At 48.9% G+C, this 21,158-nt stretch overlaps 1 protein-coding gene across 4 annotated transcripts in view; it reads left to right on the forward strand.

The window, feature by feature from the left end:
* The window catches only part of LOC110490567 (ankyrin repeat and sterile alpha motif domain-containing protein 1B), a 358,461-nt gene that overhangs the window by 93,808 nt on the left and 243,495 nt on the right, over positions 1 to 21,158 (forward strand). For all 4 annotated transcript variants that reach the window (XM_036944931.1, XM_036944932.1, XM_036944930.1 and 1 more), the window contains exons 4-6: positions 3,204 to 3,356; positions 5,915 to 6,061; positions 13,481 to 13,556. In XM_036944931.1, the coding sequence (XP_036800826.1) occupies positions 3,204 to 3,356; positions 5,915 to 6,061; positions 13,481 to 13,556 (376 nt within the window). The remainder of the gene's footprint in view (positions 1 to 3,203; positions 3,357 to 5,914; positions 6,062 to 13,480; positions 13,557 to 21,158) is intronic.

Consider the following 21,158-nt stretch of genomic DNA (forward strand, 5'->3'; position numbering starts at 1 on the left):
TGAGAGTGACTGTTATCAGGGGGGATAGAAGGCTACACTGACCATAGCCTGCTAACAGGGGGATAGAAGGCTACACTAACCATAGACTGTTAACAGGGGGGATAGAAGGCTACACTGACCATAGACTGTTATCAGGGGGGATAGAAGGCTACACTGACCATAGACTGTTAACAGGGGGGATAGAAGGCTACACTGACGATAGACTGTTATCAGGGGGGATAGAAGGCTACACTGACCATAGACTGTTAACAGGGGGGATAGAAGGCTACACTGACCATAGACTGTTAACAGGGGGGAGAGAAGGCTACACTAACCATAGACTGTTAACAGGGGGGGATAGAAGGCTACACTGACCATAGACTGTTAACAGGGGGGATAGAAGGCTACACTGACCATAGACTGTTATCAGGGGGGATAGAAGGCTACACTGACCATAGACTGTTAGCAGGGGGATAGAAGGCTACACTGACCATAGCCTGTTAACAGGGGGGAGAGAAGGCTACACTAACCATAGACTGTTAACAGGGGGGGATAGAAGGCTACACTGACCATAGACTGTTAACAGGGGGGATAGAAGGCTACACTGACCATAGAATGTTATCAGGGGGGATAGAAGGCTACACTGACCATAGACTGTTTAGAGGGGGGGGGGGGGGGGGGGGGGGGTAGAAGGCTACACTGACCATAGACTGTTATCAGGGGGGATAGAAGGCTACACTAACCATAGACTGTTAACAGGGGAGGATAGAAGGCTCCCCTGACCATAGACTGTTAACAGAGGGATAGAAGGCTACACTGACCATAGACTGTTAGCAGGGGGGATAGAAGGCTACACTGACCATAGACTGTTATCAGGGGGGATAGAAGGCTTCACTGACCATGGACTGTTAATAGGGGGGATAGAAGGCTACACTGACCATAGCCTGTTAGCAGGGGGGATAGAAGGCTACACTAACCATAGACTGTTAACAGGGGGGATAGAAGGCTACACTGACCATAGACTGTTAACAGGGGGGATAGAAGGCTACACTGACCATATACTGTTAACAGGGGGGATAGAAGGCTACACTGACCATAGACTGTTAACAGGGGGGATAGAAGGCTACACTAACCATAGACTGTTAACAGGGGTGGATAGAAGGCTCCCCTGACCATAGACTGTTAGCAAGGGGGATAGAAGGCTACACTGACCATAGACTGTTAACAGGGGGATAGAAAGCTACACTGACCATAGACTGTTATCAGGGGGGGATAGAAAGCTACACTGACCATAGACGGCCAGCAGGGGGGATAGAAGGCTACACTGACCATAGACTGTTAGCAGGGGGATAGAAGGCTACTCTAACCATAGACTGTTATCAGGGGGTATAGAAGGCTACACTGACCATAGACTGTTAACAGGGGGATAGAAGGCTACACTGACCATAGACTGTTAACAGGGGGGGATAGAAAGCTACACTGACCATAGACGGACAGCAGGGGGGATAGAAGGCTACACTGACCATAGACGGACAGCAGGGGGGATAGAAGGCTACACTGACCATAGACTGTTAACAAGGGGTTAGAAGGCTACACTGACCATAGCCTGTTAACAGGGGGGATAGAAGGCTACACTGACCATAGACTGTTAACAGGGGGGGATAGAAGGCTATACTGACCATAGACTGTTAGCAGGGGGGATAGAAGGCTACACTGACCATAGACTGTTATCAGGGGGGATAGAAGGCTACACTGACCATAGACTGTTATCAGGGGGGATAGAAGGCTACACTGACCATAGACTGTTTAGAAGGGGGGTAGAAGGCTACACTGACCATAGACTGTTATCAGGGGGGATAGAAGGTTACACTGACCATAGACTGTTAACAGGGGGATAGAAGGCTACACTGACCATAGACTGTTAACAGGGGGGGATAGAAAGCTACACTGACCATAGACGGACAGCAGGGGGGATAGAAGGCTACACTGACCATAGACTGTTAACAAGGGGTTAGAAGGCTACACTGACCATAGACTGTTAACAAGGGGTTAGAAGGCTACACTGACCATAGACTGTTAACAAGGGGTTAGAAGGCTACACTGACCATAGCCTGTTAACGGGGGGGTAGAAGGCTACACTGACCATATACTGTTAACGGGGGGGTAGAAGGCTACACTGACCATAGACTGTTAACAGGGGGGGGGTAGAAGGCTACACTGACCATAGACTGTTAACAGGGGGGGGGTAGAAGGCTACACTGACCATAGACGGACAGCAGGGGGGATAGAAGGCTACACTGACCATAGACTGTTAACAGGGGGAGGTAGAAGGCTACACTGACCATAGACTGTTAACAGGGGGGGGTAGAAGGCTACACTGACCATAGACGGACAGCAGGGGGGATAGAAGGCTACACTGACCATATACTGTTAACGGGGGGGTAGAAGGCTACACTGACCATAGACTGTTAACAGTGGGGGGTAGAAGGCTACACTGACCATAGACGGACAGCAGGGGGGATAGAAGGCTACACTGACCATAGACTGTTAACAGTGGGGGGTAGAAGGCTACACTGACCATAGACGGACAGCAGGGGGGATAGAAGGCTACACTGACCATATACTGTTAACGGGGGGGTAGAAGGCTACACTGACCATAGACTGTTAACAGTGGGGGGTAGAAGGCTACACTGACCATAGACGGACAGCAGGGGGGATAGAAGGCTACACTGACCATAGACGGACAGCGGGGGGTAGAAGGCTACACTGACCATAGACGGACAGCAGGGGGGATAGAAGGCTACACTGACCATAGACGGACAGCAGGGGGGATAGAAGGCTACACTGACCATAGACGGACAGCGGGGGGTAGAAGGCTACACTGACCATAGACTGTTAACAGGGGGAGGTAGAAGGCTACACTGACCATAGACTGTTAACAGTGGGGGGTAGAAGGCTACACTGACCATAGACGGACAGCAGGGGGGAATAGAAGGCTACCTTGGGCAGTTCTGGGACAGATGAAGGGTTGAAGAGAAGAACACTGCCCTGGAGATTCAGAAGAGTCCTCTGGTCAACTGGTGACACTAGAGTTTGTCCCACACAGTAGATGGAGCTGTTGATGCAAAGACTGACAATCCATGAGGTCAACATAATAGATGGATCCATATTGTGAAGCGATACATTGTTTTTTTACTCAGACTGTTGTTCCCCCCTGTACACAGAACCATGAGAGGGAGACGGCGCTGCACTGTGCGGCCCAGTACGGCCACTCTGAGGTGGTGTCTATTCTACTGCAGGAGCTGACAGACCCCACCATGAGGAATAGCCGCGACGAGACGCCCCTGGACCTGGCTGCACTCTACGGACGACTTCAGGTGAGGATGGACCTGAGCAATGTTTCTTCCTTCTACAGACCAATGTGCCTCTGCCTCTGATTCTGCTTTCTCTCTGTGGTCTAGGCCGGGTTACTGTAAAACCAATTTGTGATATTTTTCAAGACTTTTATAAATGCATTTGGTAGTGAGAGAGAGGGGGTTGAGAGAGGGAGAGAGAGACTTTGACTAGTTTCATTAGTTGTGCTAGTTCAGGACTACTACAAAATACACAATATATACAAAAGTATGTGGACACCCCTTCAAGTTAGTGGATTCGGCTGTTTCAGCCACACTCGTTGCTGACGGGTGTAAGTAATTGAGCACACAGCCATGCAATCTCCATAGTCACACATTGGCAGTAGAATGGCCTTACTGAAGAGTTCAGTGACTCAACATGGTGCTGTCATAGGATGTGACCTATCCAACAAGTCAGTTAATCAAATTTTGCCCCAGTCAACTATAAGTGCTGTTATTGTGAAGTGGAAAAGTCTAGGAGCAACAACGGCTCAGATGCAAAGTGGTAGGCCACACAATTTCACAGAATGGGACCACCAAGTGCTGAAGCGTGTACCACGTAAAAATCGTCTGTCCTCGGTTGAAACACCACCGAGTTCCAAACTGCCTCTGGAAGCAATGTCAGCACAAGAGCTGTTTGTCGGGAGTTTCATGAAATGGGTTTCCATGGCCGAGCAGCCGCACATAAGCCTAAGATTACTACGCGCAATGCCAGGGGTCAGCTGGAGTGGTGTGAAGCTCACCGCCACTGGACTCTGGAGCAGTGGATACGCGTTCTCTGGAGTGATTAATTATACTTCACCATCTGGCAGTCCGACTGACAAATCTAGGTTTGGTGGATTCCAGGAGAACACTATCTGGCCCAATGCATAGTGCCAACTGTAAAGTTTGGTGGAGGAGGAATAATGGTCTGGGGTTGTTTTTCATGGTTTGGGCTAAGACTTTAGTTCCAGTGAAAGGAAATCTTAACGTTACAGTATACAATGACATTCTTTGCGATTCTGTGCTTCCAACTTTGTGGCAGTTTGGGGAAGGCCCTTTCCTGTTTCAGCATGACAATACCCCCGTGCACAAAGCTTGGTCCATACAGAAATGGTTTGTCGATTGGTGTGTAAGAACTTGACTGGTCTGCACAGAGCTCTGATCTCAACCCCATCGACCCCATCGATCAGCTTTGGAACGCAGACTGCGAGCCAGGCCTAATCGCCCAACATCAGTGCGCGACATCACTAATGCGCTAGTGGCTGAAACGAAGCAAGTCCACGCAGCAATGTTCCAACATCTAGTGGAAAGCCTTCCCAGAAGAGTGGAGGCTGTTATTGCACCAAAGGGGGGACCAACTCCAAAATGACTATGATTTTGAAATGACGAGCAGGTGTCCTGACTTGGCTTGTGGTCCTGACGGTCTGAAAACAATGTTGTATGTAATACTGTAGTAACGGACAAGGGCCTGTATCAAATAACTCCACATTTAGAACTTAGAACTCCTGTCCTCTGGGCTTGAACCCTCTCTCCTCCCCTCTCTCCTCCCCTCTCCTCCCCTCTCCTCCCCTATCCTCCTCTCTCCTCCCCTATCCTCCCCTCTCTCCTCCTCTCTCTCCTCCCCTCTCTCCTCCCCTCTCCTCCCCTATCCTCCCCTCTCTCCTCCTCTCTCTCCTCCTCTCTCCTCCTCTCCTCCTCTCCTCCTCTCCTCCTCTCCTCTCCTCCTCTTCTCCTCCTCTCCTCCTCTCCTCTCCTCCTCTCTCCTCCTCTCCTCCTCTTCTCCTCCTCTCCTCCTCCTCTCTCCTCCTCTCTCCTCCTCTCCTCCTCTCCTCCTCTCTCCCCCTCTCTCCTCCTCTCCCCCTCTCTCCCCCTCTCTTCCCCTCTTCTCCCCTCTCTCCTCCTCTCCTCCTCTCCTCTTCTCTCCTCCACTCTCTCCTCCTCTCTCCTCCTCTCCTCCTCTTCTCCTCTCTCCTCCTCTCCTCTCCTCCTCTTCTCCTCTCTCCTCCTCTCCTCCTCTCTCCTCCCCTCTCTCCTCCTCTCTCCTCTTCTCCTCCTCTCCTCCTCTCCTCCGCTCTCCTCCTCTTCTCCTCCTCTCCTCCTCTCTCCTCCTCTCCTCCTCCTCTCTCCTCCTCTCTCCTCTTCTCCCCTCTCTCCTCCCCTCTCTCCTCCTCTCCTCCTCTCTCCTCCTCTCATCCTCTCTCCACCTCTCTCCTCCTCTCCTCCTCTCTTCTCCCCTCTCTCCTCTTCTCTCCTCTTCTCCCCTCTCTCCTCCCCTCTCTCCTCCTCTCCTCCTCTCTCCTCCTCTCCTCTCCTCCCCTCTCCTCCCCTCTCTCCTCCTCTCCTCCTCTCCTCCTTTCTCCTACTCTCCTCTCCTCCCCTCTTCTCCCCTTTCTCCTCCCCTCTCTCCTCTTCTCCTCCTCTCTCCTCCTCTCTCCTCTCCTCGCCTCCTCTCGCCTCCTCTCTCCTCCCCTCTCCTCTCCTCCCCTCTCCTCCCCTCTCTCCTCCCCTCTCTCCTCGCCTCTCCTCTCTCCTCCCCTCTCCTCCCTTCCCCCTCTTCCCAGGTGGTCTGTATGTTGGTGACCGCCCACCCCAACCTGATGAGCAGCCACGGGACAAGGCGCCACACGCCCCTGCACCTGGCCGCCCGCAATGGGCATCACTCAGCCGTGCACACCCTGCTGGAGGCCGGCATGGACGTCAACTCCCAGGTCAGCGGTCTAGGGGTCACTGTGGAGTTAGGGGTATGGGTTGGGAGGGGGGTGAGGAATGGTTTCGTAGGTTAGCTTTTATTCTGTTGGTTTGTTGTTGGGGAGGTCACTCTGCATTTCTCCTTCAATACAACATGTTCTCCTGTAGAGGGAGGTAAGAGAGGTGAGCTAAAGGTCAACTCAGCCTGAAAGAAAAACTCCTCCCAAAAACCGTCTTTTTGTATTCGTTTCATTTTGTTAGCAATCAAGTTTTCAAGATATGTAACTTTCAAAATATAGAAATGATCCCTGTATGATGCATTTAGAATCACAAGGTAGTCAGGGTGAAACCAGGCTTCAGCTTTGTAACAGTTCTCTTCCCTCCTGCAGATGTTGCTCCAGTAAATCTGACTGTCTCTTTAGCTCAAGATACACTCCCTCCTTGTAATGAATGTTTCAAGCCTGTCTCCTGTGTTTTAAATGAGTTGGTACAGTATCTAAGGACAATCATCCTTCTACTCAACCTCTTTCTGAATATGGTTTTGCGGCAATATTAGCAGAGCACAGCAACGCACAGCGTGTGTCTTTGTGAGGGCGGTCGGAGCAGGTGTGTGTGTGTGTGGGGGGGGGGGGGGGGGGGGGGGGGGGGGGGGGGGGGGTGGAATGATGTGGTTATTGAAATAAGTGAATAATTGATGGGGAACAGAGAGGGACAAGGATGAGAGTAGTACGGGGTGTTCCTGAGTTCATACACCCTATCTCTATTCACCCCGCCCCTCTCGCTCTTCACCCCGCCCCTCTCGCTCTTCACCCGCCCCTCTCGCTCTTCACCCCTCCCCTCTCTCTCTTCACCCCTCCCCTCTCTCTTCACCCCTCCCCTCCCCTCACTCTCTCTCCTGTCCCCTGCCCTCTCTCTCTCTTCACCCCTGCCCTCTCTCTCTTCACCCCTGCCATCGCTCTCTTCACCTATGCCCTCTCTCTCTTCACCCCTGCCCTCTCTCTCTTCACCCCGCCCCTCTCGCTCTTCACCCCTGCCCTCTCGCTCTTCACCCCTGCCCTCTCGCTCTTCACCCCTCCCCTCCCCTCTCTCTCCTGTCCCCTCCCCTCTCTCTCTCTCCTGTCCCCTCCCCTCTCTCTCTCCTCCCCTTCCCTCTCTCTCTTCACCCCTGCCCTCGCTCTCTTCACCCCTGCCCTCTCTCTCTTCACCCCGCCCCTCTCGCTCTTCACCCCTGCCCTCTCTCTCTTCACCCCTGCCCTCTCTCTCTTCACCCCTCCCCTCTCTCTCTTCACCCCTGCCCTCTCTCTCTTCACCCCTCCCCTCTCTCTCTTCACCCCTGCCCTCTCTCTCTTCACCCCTGCCCTCGCTCTCTTCACCCCTGCCCTCTCTCTCTTCACCCCTTCCCTCTCTCTCTTCACCCCTGCCCTCTCTCTCTTCACCCCTTCCCTCTCTCTCTTCACCCCGCCCCTCTCGCTCTTCACCCCTGCCCTCTCTCTCTTCACCCCTGCCCTCGCTCTCTTCACCCCTGCCCTCTCTCTCTTCACCCCTGCCCTCACTCTCTTCACCCCTGCCCTCTCTCTCTTCACCCCTGCCCTCTCTCTCTTCACCCCTGCCCTCTCTCTCTTCACCCCGCCCCTCTCGCTCTTCACCCCTGCCCTCTCTCTCTTCACCCCTGCCCTCGCTCTCTTCACCCCTGCCCTCTCTCTCTTCACCCCTGCCCTCGCTCTCTTCACCCCTGCACTCTCTCTCTTCACCCCTGCCCTCACTCTCTTCACCCCTGCCTTCTCTCTCTTCACCCCTGCCCTCTCTCTCTTCACCCCGCCCCTCTCGCTCTTCACCCCTGCCCTCTCTCTCTTCACCCCTGCCCTCGCTCTCTTCACCCCTGCCCTCTCTCTCTTCACCCCTGCCCTCGCTCTCTTCACCCCTGCCCTCTCTCTCTTCACCCCTGCCCTCGCTCTCTTCACCCCTGCCCTCACTCTCTTCACCCCCCCCCCTCCCCCCCGCCAAAAGCCACACTGTCAGATCTGTGCTTCGACATAGACATACAGTCCCACAGATGGTGGGGTAAAAAGCAGTTTGTGTGTGTTAGTACTTAGTAACATAATTACATTAAAGCCCATTGTTTGAATTAATAATGAATTAGGATTTACAGTGCCTTGTGAAAGTATTCGGCCCCCTTGAACTTTGCGACCTTTTGCCACATTTCAGGCTTCAAACATAAAGATATAAAACTGTATTTTTTTGTGAAGAATCAACAACAAGTGGGACACAATCATGAAGTGGAATGACATTTATTGGATATTTCAAACTTTTTTAACAAATCAAGCGATTACAGCTGTAAGTCGCTTGGGGTATGTCTCTATCAGTTTTGCACATCGAGAGACTGACATTTTTTCCCATTCCTCCTTGCAAAACAGCTCGAGCTCAGTGAGGTTGGATGGAGAGCATTTGTGAACAGCAGTTTTCATTTCTTTCCACAGATTCTCGATTGGATTCAGGTCTGGACTTTGACTTGGCCATTCTAACACCTGGAAATGTTTATTTTTGAACCATTCCATTGTAGATTTTGCTTTATGTTTTGGATCATTGTCTTGTTGGAAGACAAATCTCCGTCCCAGTCTCAGGTCTTTTGCAGACTCCATCAGGTTTTCTTCCAGAATGGTCCTGTATTTGGCTCCATCCATCTTCCCATCAATTTTAACCATCTACCCTGTCCCTGCTGAAGAAAAGCAGGCCCAAACCATGATGCTGCCACCACCATGTTTGACAGTGGGGATGGTGTGTTCAGCTGTGTTGCTTTTACTCCAAACATAACGTTTTGCATTGTTGCCAAAAAGTTCAATTTTGGTTTCATCTGACCAGAGCACCTTCTTCCACATGTTTGGTGTGTCTCCCAGGTGGCTTGTGGCAAACTTTAAACGACACTTTTTATGGATATCTTTAAGAAATGGCTTTCTTCTTGCCACTCTTCCATAAAGGCCAGATTTGTGCAATATACGACTGATTGTTGTCCTATGGACAGAGTCTCCCACCTCAGCTGTAGATCTCTGCAGTTCATCCAGAGTGATCATGGGCCTCTTGGCTGCATCTCTGATCAGTCTTCTCCTTGTATGAGCTGAAATTTAGAGGGACGGCCAGGTCTTGGTAGATTTGCAGTGGTCTGATACTCCTTCCATTTCAATATTATCGCTTGCACAGTGCTCCTTGGGATGTTTAAAGCTTGGGAAATCTTTTTGTATCCAAATCCGGCTTTAAACTTCTTCACAATAGTATCTCGGACCTGCCTGGTGTGTTCCTTGTTCTTCATGATGCTCTCTGCGCTTTTAATGGACCTCTGAGACTATCACAGTGCAGGTGCATTTATACGGAGACTTGATTACACACAGGTGGATTGTATTTATCATCATTAGTCATTTAGGTCAACATTGGATCATTCAGAGATCCTCACTGAACTTCTGGAGAGAGTTTGCTGCACTGAAAGTAAAGGGGCTGAATAATTTTGCACACCCAATTTTTCAGTTTTTGATTTGTTAAAAAAGTTTGAAATATCCAATAAATGTCGTTCCACTTCATGATTGTGTCCCACTTGTTGTTGACTCTTCACAAAAAAAATACAGTTTTATATCTTTATGTTTGAAGCCTGAAATGTGGCAAAAGGTCGCAAAGTTCAAGGGGGCCGAATACTTTCGCAAGGCACTGTATATATATATATCTCTCTCTCCCTCTCTCTCCAATGATGAGGGGATTCTATATGGAGAGACCTGCTGCTCTGTAGGCAGGTAGAGAACCAAGGGCAAAAGTTAAGCCTGCTGGATATAAACACACACATTCAGACCTCCCCGACCGACACACACACACACACACACACACACACACACACACACACACACACCTTTATACTTCAAGCTGTAAAGTTAATCTGAACCTGAGTGTCAAACTGTATTGAAAGGCCCCAAGTGGCGAAGCGGTCCAAGGCACTGCATCACAGTGCTGAGGCACTACCACAGCCTGGGTTTCGAAACCCCAGCTGTGTCACAGCCGGCCATGACTGGAAGCCCCATAGGGCGGCATACAATTGGCCTAGCACCGTCCCGGTTAGGGCAGGGTTTGGCCTGGTGGACTTTCCTTGGCTTATCACGTGACTCCTAGTGCTGAGCGATTAATCAACATTTAATTTTTCTCTGGTAATGAAACTAATTTACCGACATCGGTTCACGTTTTTTAGTTCAGGTTTTTTGAGTCCAACATGCCGTTTCTCTAGAGAGAAGTCAAATTATTCATGAGAGAAATCAAGTCGAACTATGTGGGACGCTGGGTAGTTGTGGTTTTCATTAAGCAAATATTCAACCTAGATCAGCGCAGAAACATGGTAGTTAACTACAATGACCATAATCCATTGCGCCAGTTTTTTTCCAGATCAGAGAGGAACAAGCGAAGCGAGAGGTCTCACTCTCGCCAAAATCTGTCCAAAATATGCCCAATACGTTTCTATGGGTTTATTTTGGAGCTAAACTTGTCGCCTGCCTTCCCACCTTTGGGACAACAACACCCGTTGTTAGGGCGGAGACATGAGTCTCGTCAATGTATACAAATCTCTGGATGGAGACAATGGAATATTTTCAATGTTCTGGCAATTGAATGTTCACTTTTTGGTTTTGGAATTTCCATGAAAAAGCTCTATAGTCATTGTAAGGTCATTATTTCATAATACATTTAATGGGACTTCAAAAAGCACTAATCGCTCAGCACTACTTCAAGGTGACTTCGGACGTCAGTCGAACGGTGTTACCTCCGACACGGAGGTGTTGCTGCTGACTTCTGGGTTAACCTTTCTGGGATATTCGGGACGGTAGCGTCCTACCCTGCCAACAGCTAGTGAAAGTGCTGGGTGCCAAATTCAAAACAACAAAAATCTCATAATTAAAATTCCTCAAGCATACAAGTATTTTACACCATTTTAAAGATAAAATTCTCATTAACCTAGCCACAGTGTCTGATTTCAAAAAGGCTTTACAGCGAAAGCACCACAAATGATTATGTTAGGTCACCACCAAGTCACAGAAAAACACAGCCAAAGACAAAAAGCAGAAATATCAAATTAATCACTAACCTTTGATCTTCATCAGATGACACTCATAGGACTTCATGTTACACAATACATGTATGTTTTGTTCGATAAAGTGCATATTTATATCCAAAAATCTAATTTTACATTGGCGTGTTATGTTCAGTAGTTCCAAAACATGCAGTGATTTTGCTGAGAGCCACATCAATTTACAGAAATACTCATAATAAACATTGACAAAAGATACACTATTATACATGGCACTTTAGATAAACTTCTCCTTAATGCAACCTCTGTGTCAGATTTTTAAAAAAGCATACCATGCAATAATCTGAGTATGGCACTCAGAGACCAAACAAGCCAAAAATATATCCGCCACATTTTGCAGTCAACAGTCAGAAAAGTCAGAAATAGCATTATAAATATTCACTTACCTTTGATGATCTTCATCAGAATGCAATCCCTGGAATTCCAGTTCCACAATAAATGTTTGATTTGTTCGATAAAGTTCATAGTTTATTTTCAAATAGCTCCTTTTGTTAGGGCTTTTGGTATTCAAATCCAAACGCGCGTGAAAGTCCAGCCGAAAGGTCGGACGAAAAGTCCAAAAGGTTATATTACAGGTCGTAGAAACATGTCAAACGAAGTATAGAATAAATCTTTAGGATGTTTTTAACATATATCTTCAATAATGTTCCAACCGGAGAATTCCTTTGTCTGTAGAAAAGCAATGGAACGCAAGCTAACTTTCACATGACCGCGCGTCACGAGCTCGTGGCAATCTGCCAGGCACCTGGCTCAATCCCCTCTCATTCGCCCCCCCCCCTTCACAGTAGAAGCTTCAAACAAAGTTCTAAAGACTGTTGACATTAGGAAATGTAACATGACCAATATCCCACTATATCTTCGATAGGCTATGAGTTGAAAACCTACAAACCTCAGATTTCCCACTTCCTGGTTGGATTTTTCTCAGGTTTTCACCTGCCATATGAGTTCTGTTATACTCACAGACATCATTCAAACAGTTTTAGAAACCTCAGAGTGTTTTCTATCCAAATATACTAATTATATGCATATTTTAGCTTTTATGGCTGAGTAGCAGGCAGTTTACTCTGGGAACCTTATTCATCCAAGCTACTCAATACTGCCCCCCAGTCACCAAGAAGTTATGCGAGCACTGTGTTAAGAATTAGCGCGTCTAGGTGGGTCATGTTTCGGAGTTGCAGCGATGAAACAAGGTCATAACTAGCAATGGGAGAACATTTGGTAAAATAAAGCACCAAAACAAAAAACCCCTCAGTCTTCAGTCAAACAGATAGGAAGTCAATCTTCTTTGTGAATAGATTTCCTCATTTTCCAGTGGCATCACCAACTAATCGCCATGGGAAGCGACACAGGAAGGGGTTTGAGAGGGGAAGTGGGGGAGGGTCTGCCTGTCCCTCGATGTATGCGTGTGTGCTCCCTCCAAACTCATCGCCCAGTCACCTCTAGGTCCATGTCACCGTGGGCTGTGAAGCTTTTTGTCTTTTCTCGATTTGGATCTTTTAAGTTCCTGTTTTTGACCTGGTCTTCTGGATTCTGTGGTATTGGATGATCAGATGCCCTTTCATTGGCATGCTTTGACCTTTGAACTGTAAGGGTCAGTCAGACGCACCAGGATTAGTTGTGTTGGAACACAGGAGGAGCAGTTCTGGGTTTTGATTGGTCGATGTGTTGGATTTTTGGGGTCTTACCTGGCTGTGTTGATAATACCTTGGTGATTGAGGAAAAACAAGGTATAGTGTGTGTGTGTGTGTGTGTGTGTGTGTGTGTGTGTGTGTGTGTGTGTGTGTGTGTGTGTGTGTGTGCGCACACACACGCACACACACACACACACACGCACATGCACACACAGCATGCTTGTTGCAATTAGTCACAAGGCAGGAGCCTGGCTGGGTGTTATTGTGAGAGATCCATCGAAGGTCAGAGGTACTGAAACACACAGGGTGTGTGTGGTTTTAAAATGCGTGTCTAAGTAATCACACTTACTGTACACTAAATCTTTGACAACTATGGAAATTCAAGATGGCGCCCACAAGTTGATGTCCCCTCCCACAGTTTCTCTGCATTGCATCATGCCACCAATAGACCAATGTATTCTACAGGGCCTAATGCCACTAGCATCCAGGCCATATGGAGAGGGAATGGGAAGTTCCCACCATGCGACTCTGTGTACAAAGAGTTTTCTTGGGCGATGTCTTAAAATCAATATTTTCTTTCTCTCTCCCACATCACTCCTCCCTCTCTTGCCCTCTATTATTTGGTCTCCTTCTCGCTCTCTTACCCCCCCCCCCCCCCCCTCTCTCTCTCTCTCTCTCTCTCTCTCTCTCTCACACAGACGGAGAATGGCAGTGCTCTCCACGAGGCAGCTCTCTATGGGAAGATGGATGTGGTTCGTCTGCTGCTAGACTCAGGTGGGTGTCATGAGAGAGTCCATGTACCCCCTTCCCTAATACTTCTGTCCCTCTTCTTATGTGTATGTAAACATGTCCCCTGTGTTTACCCCCTCATACCTCTGTTCCTGTTCTTATGTGTATGTAAACTTGTCCCCTGTGTTTACCCCCCCCTTCATACCTCTGTTCCTATTCCTGTTCTCATGTGCATGTAATCCTGTCCCCTGTGTTTACCCCCCCCCCCATACCTCTGTTCCTGTTATTATGTGTATGTAAACCTGTCCCCTGTGTTTACCCCCCCCCCCTCATACCTCTGTCCCTGTTCCTGTTCTTATGTGCATGTAAACCTGTCCCCTGTGTTTATCCCCCCTCATACCTCTGTTCCTGTTCTTATGTGCATGTAAACCTGTCCCCTGTGTTTACCCCCCCCCCCCTCATACCTCTGTCCCTGTTCCTGTTCTTATGTGCATGTAAACCTGTCCTCTGTGTTTAACCCCCCTCATACCTCTGTTCCTGTTCTTATGTGCATGTAAACCTGTCCCCTGTGTTTAACCCCCCTCATACCTCTGTCCCTGTTCCTGTTCTTATGTGCATGTAAGCCTGTCCCCTGTGTTTACCCCCCCCCCTCATACCTCTGTCCCTGTTCCTGTTCTTATGTGTATGTAAACTTGTCCCCTGTGTTTACCCCCCCCCTTCATACCTCTGTTCCTATTCCTGTTCTCATGTGCATGTAATCCTGTCCCCTGTGTTTACCCCCCCCCATACCTCTGTTCCTGTTATTATGTGTATGTAAACCTGTCCCCTGTGTTTACCCCCCCCCCCCCCTCATACCTCTGTCCCTGTTCCTGTTCTTATGTGCATGTAAACCTGTCCCCTGTGTTTATCCCCCCTCATACCTCTGTTCCTGTTCTTATGTGCATGTAAACCTGTCCCCTGTGTTTACCCCCCCCCCCCTCATACCTCTGTCCCTGTTCCTGTTCTTATGTGCATGTAAACCTGTCCTCTGTGTTTAACCCCCCTCATACCTCTGTTCCTGTTCTTATGTGCATGTAAACCTGTCCCCTGTGTTTAACCCCCCTCATACCTCTGTTCCTGTTCCTGTTCTTATGTGTATGTAAACCTGTCCCCTGTGTTTAACCCCCCTCATACCTCTGTCCCTGTTCCTGTTCTTATGTGCATGTAAGCCTGCCCCCTGTGTTTACCCCCCCCCCCCTCATACCTCTGTCCCTGTTCCTGTTCTTATGTGTATTTAAACCTGTCCTCTGTGTTTACCCCCCCACTCAAACCTCTGTTCCTGTTCTTATGTGCATGTAAACCTGTCCTCTGTGTTTAACCCCCCTCATACCTCTGTTCCTGTTCTTATGTGCATGTAAACCTGTCCCCTGTGTTTAACCCCCCTCATACCTCTGTTCCTGTTCTTATGTGCATGTAAACCTGTCCCCTGTGTTTACCCCCCCTCATACCTCTGTCCCTGTTCCTGTTCTTATGTGCATGTAAACCTGTCCTCTGTGTTTAACCCCCCTCATACCTCTGTTCCTGTTCTTATGTGTATTTAAACCTGTCCTCTGTGTTTACCCCCCACTCAAACCTCTGTTCCTGTTCTTATGTGTACGTAAACCTGTCCTCTGTGTTTACCCCCCCCCCCCTTTCACATCTCTGTTCCTGTTCTTATGTGTATTTAAACCTGTCCTCTGTGTTTAACCCCCCTCATACCTCTGTTCCTGTTCCTGTTCTTATGTGTATGTAAACCTGTCCCCTGTGTTTAACCCCCCTCATACCTCTGTCCCTGTTCCTGTTCTTATGTGCATGTAAGCCTGTCCCCTGTGTTTACCCCCCCCCCTCATACCTCTGTCCCTGTTCCTGTTCTTATGTGCATGTAAACCTGTCCTCTGTGTTTACCCCCCCCCCCCCTTCAAACCTCTGTTCCTGTTCTTATGTGCATGTAAACCTGTCCTCTGTGTTTACCCCCCACTCAAACCTCTGTTCCTGTTCTTATGTGCATGTAAACCTGTCCTCTGTGTTTACCCCCCCCCCCCCCAAACCTCTGTTCCTGTTCTTATGTGTATTTAAACCTGTCCTCTGTGTTTACCCCCCACTCAAACCTCTGTTCCTGTTCTTATGTGCATGTAAACCTGTCCTCTGTGTTTACCCCCCACTCAAACCTCTGTTCCTGTTCTTATGTGCATGTAAACCTGTCCTCTGTGTTTACCCCCCCCCCACCCCAAACCTCTGTTCCTGTTCTTATGTGTATTTAAACCTGTCCTCTGTGTTTATCCCCCCCCTTCAAACCTCTGTTCCTGTTCTTATGTGTATGTAAACTTGTCCCCTGTGTTTACCCCCCCCTTCATACCTCTGTTCCTATTCCTGTTCTCATGTGCATGTAATCCTGTCCCCTGTGTTTACCCCCCCCCCCCATACCTCTGTTCCTGTTATTATGTGTATGTAAACCTGTCCCCTGTGTTTACCCCCCCCCCCTCATACCTCTGTCCCTGTTCCTGTTCTTATGTGCATGTAAACCTGTCCCCTGTGTTTAACCCCCCTCATACCTCTGTTCCTGTTCTTATGTGCATGTAAACCTGTCCCCTGTGTTTACGCCCCCCCCTCATACCTCTGTCCCTGTTCCTGCTCTTATGTGCATGTAAACCTGTCCCCTGTGTTTACCCCCCCCCCCCCCCCTCATACCTCTGTCCCTGTTCCTGTTCTTATGTGCATGTAAACCTGTCCTCTGTGTTTAACCCCCCTCATACCTCTGTTCCTGTTCTTATGTGCATGTAAACCTGTCCCCTGTGTTTAACCCCCCTCATACCTCTGTTCCTGTTCCTGTTCTTATGTGTATGTAAACCTGTCCCCTGTGTTTAACCCCCCTCATACCTCTGTCCCTGTTCCTGTTCTTATGTGCATGTAAGCCTGTCCCCTGTGTTTACCCCCCCCCCTCATACCTCTGTCCCTGTTCCTGTTCTTATGTGTATTTAAACCTGTCCTCTGTGTTTACCCCCCCACTCAAACCTCTGTTCCTGTTCTTATGTGCATGTAAACCTGTCCTCTGTGTTTAACCCCCCTCATACCTCTGTTCCTGTTCTTATGTGCATGTAAACCTGTCCCCTGTGTTTAACCCCCCTCATACCTCTGTTCCTGTTCTTATGTGCATGTAAACCTGTCCCCTGTGTTTACCCCCCCTCATACCTCTGTCCCTGTTCCTGTTCTTATGTGCATGTAAACCTGTCCTCTGTGTTTAACCCCCCTCATACCTCTGTTCCTGTTCTTATGTGCATGTAAACCTGTCCCCTGTGTTTAACCCCCCTCATACCTCTGTTCCTGTTCCTGTTCTTATGTGTATGTAAACCTGTCCCCTGTGTTTAACCCCCCTCATACATCTGTCCCTGTTCCTGTTCTTATGTGCATGTAAGCCTGTCCCCTGTGTTTACCCCCCCCCCCCATACCTCTGTCCCTGTTCCTGTTCTTATGTGTATTTAAACCTGTCCTCTGTGTTTACCCCCCACTCAAACCTCTGTTCCTGTTCTTATGTGCATGTAAACCTGTCCTCTGTGTTTACCCCCCCCCCCCCAAACCTCTGTTCCTGTTCTTATGTGTATTTAAACCTGTCCTCTGTGTTTACCCCCCACTCAAACCTCTGTTCCTGTTCTTATGTGCATGTAAACCTGTCCTCTGTGTTTACCCCCCCCCCCTTCAAACCTCTGTTCCTGTTCTTATGTGTATTTAAACCTGTCCTCTGTGTTTACCCCCCACTCAAACCTCTGTTCCTGTTCTTATGTGCATGTAAACCTATCCCCAGTGTTTACCCCCCCCCCCCACCCCCCATACCTCTGTTCCTGATATTATGTGTATGTAAACCTGGCCCCTGTGTTTAACCCCCCTCATACCTCTGTCCCTGTTCCTGTTCTTATGTGCATGTAAGCCTGTCCCCTGTGTTTACCCCCCCCCCCCCCTCATACCTCTGTCCCTGTTCCTGTTCTTATGTGCATGTAAACCTGTCCTCTGTGTTTACCCCCCTTCAAACCTCTGTTCCTGTTCTTATGTGCATGTAAACCTGTCCTCTGTGTTTACCCCCCACTCAAACCTCTGTTCCTGTTCTTATGTGCATGTAAACCTGTCCTCTGTGTTTACCCCCCACTCAAACCTCTGTTCCTGTTCTTATGTGCATGTAAACCTGTCCTCTGTGTTTACCCCCCCCCCCCCTTCAAACCTCTGTTCCTGTTCTTATGTGTACGTAAACCTGTCCTCTGTGTTTACCCCCCACTCAAACCTCTGTTCCTGTTCTTATGTGTACGTAAACCTGTCCTCTGTGTTTACCCCCCCCCCCCTTTCACATCTCTGTTCCTGTTCTTATGTGTATTTAAACCTGTCCTCTGTGTTTAACCCCCCTCATACCTCTGTTCCTGTTCCTGTTCTTATGTGTATGTAAACCTGTCCCCTGTGTTTAACCCCCCTCATACCTCTGTCCCTGTTCCTGTTCTTATGTGCATGTAAGCCTGTCCCCTGTGTTTACCCCCCCCCCTCATACCTCTGTCCCTGTTCCTGTTCTTATGTGCATGTAAACCTGTCCTCTGTGTTTACCCCCCCCCCTTCAAACCTCTGTTCCTGTTCTTATGTGCATGTAAACCTGTCCTCTGTGTTTACCCCCCACTCAAACCTCTGTTCCTGTTCTTATGTGCATGTAAACCTGTCCTCTGTGTTTACCCCCCACTCAAACCTCTGTTCCTGTTCTTATGTGCATGTAAACCTGTCCTCTGTGTTTACCCCCCCCCCCACCCCAAACCTCTGTTCCTGTTCTTATGTGTATTTAAACCTGTCCTCTGTGTTTATCCCCCCCCTTCAAACCTCTGTTCCTGTTCTTATGTGTATGTAAACTTGTCCCCTGTGTTTACCCCCCCCTTCATACCTCTGTTCCTATTCCTGTTCTCATGTGCATGTAATCCTGTCCCCTGTGTTTACCCCCCCCCAAACCTCTGTTCCTGTTCTTATGTGTATTTAAACCTGTCCTCTGTGTTTACCCCCCACTCAAACCTCTGTTCCTGTTCTTATGTGCATGTAAACCTGTCCTCTGTGTTTACCCCCCCCCCTTCAAACCTCTGTTCCTGTTCTTATGTGTATTTAAACCTGTCCTCTGTGTTTACCCCCCACTCAAACCTCTGTTCCTGTTCTTATGTGCATGTAAACCTATCCCCAGTGTTTACCCCCCCCCCCCACCCCCCATACCTCTGTTCCTGATATTATGTGTATGTAAACCTGGCCCCTGTGTTTAACCCCCCTCATACCTCTGTCCCTGTTCCTGTTCTTATGTGCATGTAAGCCTGTCCCCTGTGTTTACCCCCCCCCCCCCCTCATACCTCTGTCCCTGTTCCTGTTCTTATGTGCATGTAAACCTGTCCTCTGTGTTTACCCCCCTTCAAACCTCTGTTCCTGTTCTTATGTGCATGTAAACCTGTCCTCTGTGTTTACCCCCCACTCAAACCTCTGTTCCTGTTCTTATGTGTATTTAAACCTGTCCTCTGTGTTTACCCCCCACTCAAACCTCTGTTCCTGTTCTTATGTGCATGTAAACCTGTCCTCTGTGTTTACCCCCCCCCACCCCAAACCTCTGTTCCTGTTCTTATGTGTATTTAAACCTGTCCTCTGTGTTTATCCCCCCCCTTCAAACCTCTGTTCCTGTTCTTATGTGTATGTAAACCTGTCCTCTGTGTTTACCCCCCCCCCCCCCTTCAAACCTCTGTTCCTGTTCTTATGTGTATGTAAACCTGTCCTCTGTGTTTACCCCCCCCCCCCTTTCACATCTCTGTTCCTGTTCTTATGTGTATTTAAACCTGTCCTCTGTGTTTAACCCCCCTCATACCTCTGTTCCTGTTCCTGTTCTTATGTGTATGTAAACCTGTCCCCTGTGTTTAACCCCCCTCATACCTCTGTCCCTGTTCCTGTTCTTATGTGCATGTAAGCCTGTCCCCTGTGTTTACCCCCCCCCCCCCTCATACCTCTGTCCCTGTTCCTGTTCTTATGTGCATGTAAACCTGTCCTCTGTGTTTACCCCCCACTCAAACCTCTGTTCCTGTTCTTATGTGCATGTAAACCTGTCCTCTGTGTTTACCCCCCACTCAAACCTCTGTTCCTATTCTTATGTGCATGTAAACCTGTCCTCTGTGTTTACCCCCCCCCACCCCAAACCTCTGTTCCTGTTCTTATGTGTATTTAAACCTGTCCTCTGTGTTTATCCCCCCCCTTCAAACCTCTGTTCCTGTTCTTATGTGTATGTAAACTTGTCCCCTGTGTTTACCCCCCCCCTTCATACCTCTGTTCCTATTCCTGTTCTCATGTGCATGTAATCCTGTCCCCTGTGTTTACCCCCCCCCCCCATACCTCTGTTCCTGTTATTATGTGTATGTAAACCTGTCCCCTGTGTTTATCCCCCCTCATACCTCTGTTCCTGTTCTTATGTGCATGTAAACCTGTCCCCTGTGTTTACCGCCCCCCCTCATACCTCTGTCCCTGTTCCTGCTCTTATGTGCATGTAAACCTGTCCCCTGTGTTTACCCCCCCCCTCATACCTCTGTCCCTGTTCCTGTTCTTATGTGCATGTAAACCTGTCCTCTGTGTTTAACCCCCCTCATACCTCTGTTCCTGTTCTTATGTGCATGTAAACCTGTCCCCTGTGTTTAACCCCCCTCATACCTCTGTTCCTGTTCCTGTTCTTATGTGAATGTAAACCTGTCCCCTGTGTTTAACCCCCCTCATACCTCTGTCCCTGTTCCTGTTCTTATGTGCATGTAAGCCTGTCCCCTGTGTTTACCCCCCCCCCTCATACCTCTGTCCCTGTTCCTGTTCTTATGTGTATTTAAACCTGTCCTCTGTGTTTACCCCCCCACTCAAACCTCTGTTCCTGTTCTTATGTGCATGTAAACCTGTCCTCTGTGTTTAACCCCCCTCATACCTCTGTTCCTGTTCCTATGTGCATGTAAACCTGTCCCCTGTGTTTACCCCCCCTCATACCTCTGTCCCTGTTCCTGTTCTTATGTGCATGTAAACCTGTCCTCTGTGTTTAACCCCCCTCATACCTCTGTTCCTGTTCTTATGTGCATGTAAACCTGTCCCCTGTGTTTAACCCCCCTCATACCTCTGTTCCTGTTCCTGTTCTTATGTGTATGTAAACCTGTCCCCTGTGTTTAACCCCCCTCATACATCTGTCCCTGTTCCTGTTCTTATGTGCATGTAAGCCTGTCCCCTGTGTTTACCCCCCCCCCCCCTCATACCTCTGTCCCTGTTCCTGTTCTTATGTGTATTTAAACCTGTCCTCTGTGTTTACCCCCCACTCAAACCTCTGTTCCTGTTCTTATGTGCATGTAAACCTGTCCTCTGTGTTTACCCCCCCCCCCCCCAAACCTCTGTTCCTGTTCTTATGTGTATTTAAACCTGTCCTCTGTGTTTACCCCCCACTCAAACCTCTGTTCCTGTTCTTATGTGCATGTAATCCTGTCCTCTGTGTTTACCCCCCACTCAAACCTCTGTTCCTGTTCTTATGTGCATGTAAACCTGTCCTCTGTGTTTACCCCCCACTCAAACCTCTGTTCCTATTCTTATGTGCATGTAAACCTGTCCTCTGTGTTTACCCCCCCC

This window comes from Oncorhynchus mykiss, chromosome 15 (assembly GCF_013265735.2).
Source record: "Oncorhynchus mykiss isolate Arlee chromosome 15, USDA_OmykA_1.1, whole genome shotgun sequence".
Lineage (NCBI taxonomy): Eukaryota > Metazoa > Chordata > Actinopteri > Salmoniformes > Salmonidae > Oncorhynchus > Oncorhynchus mykiss.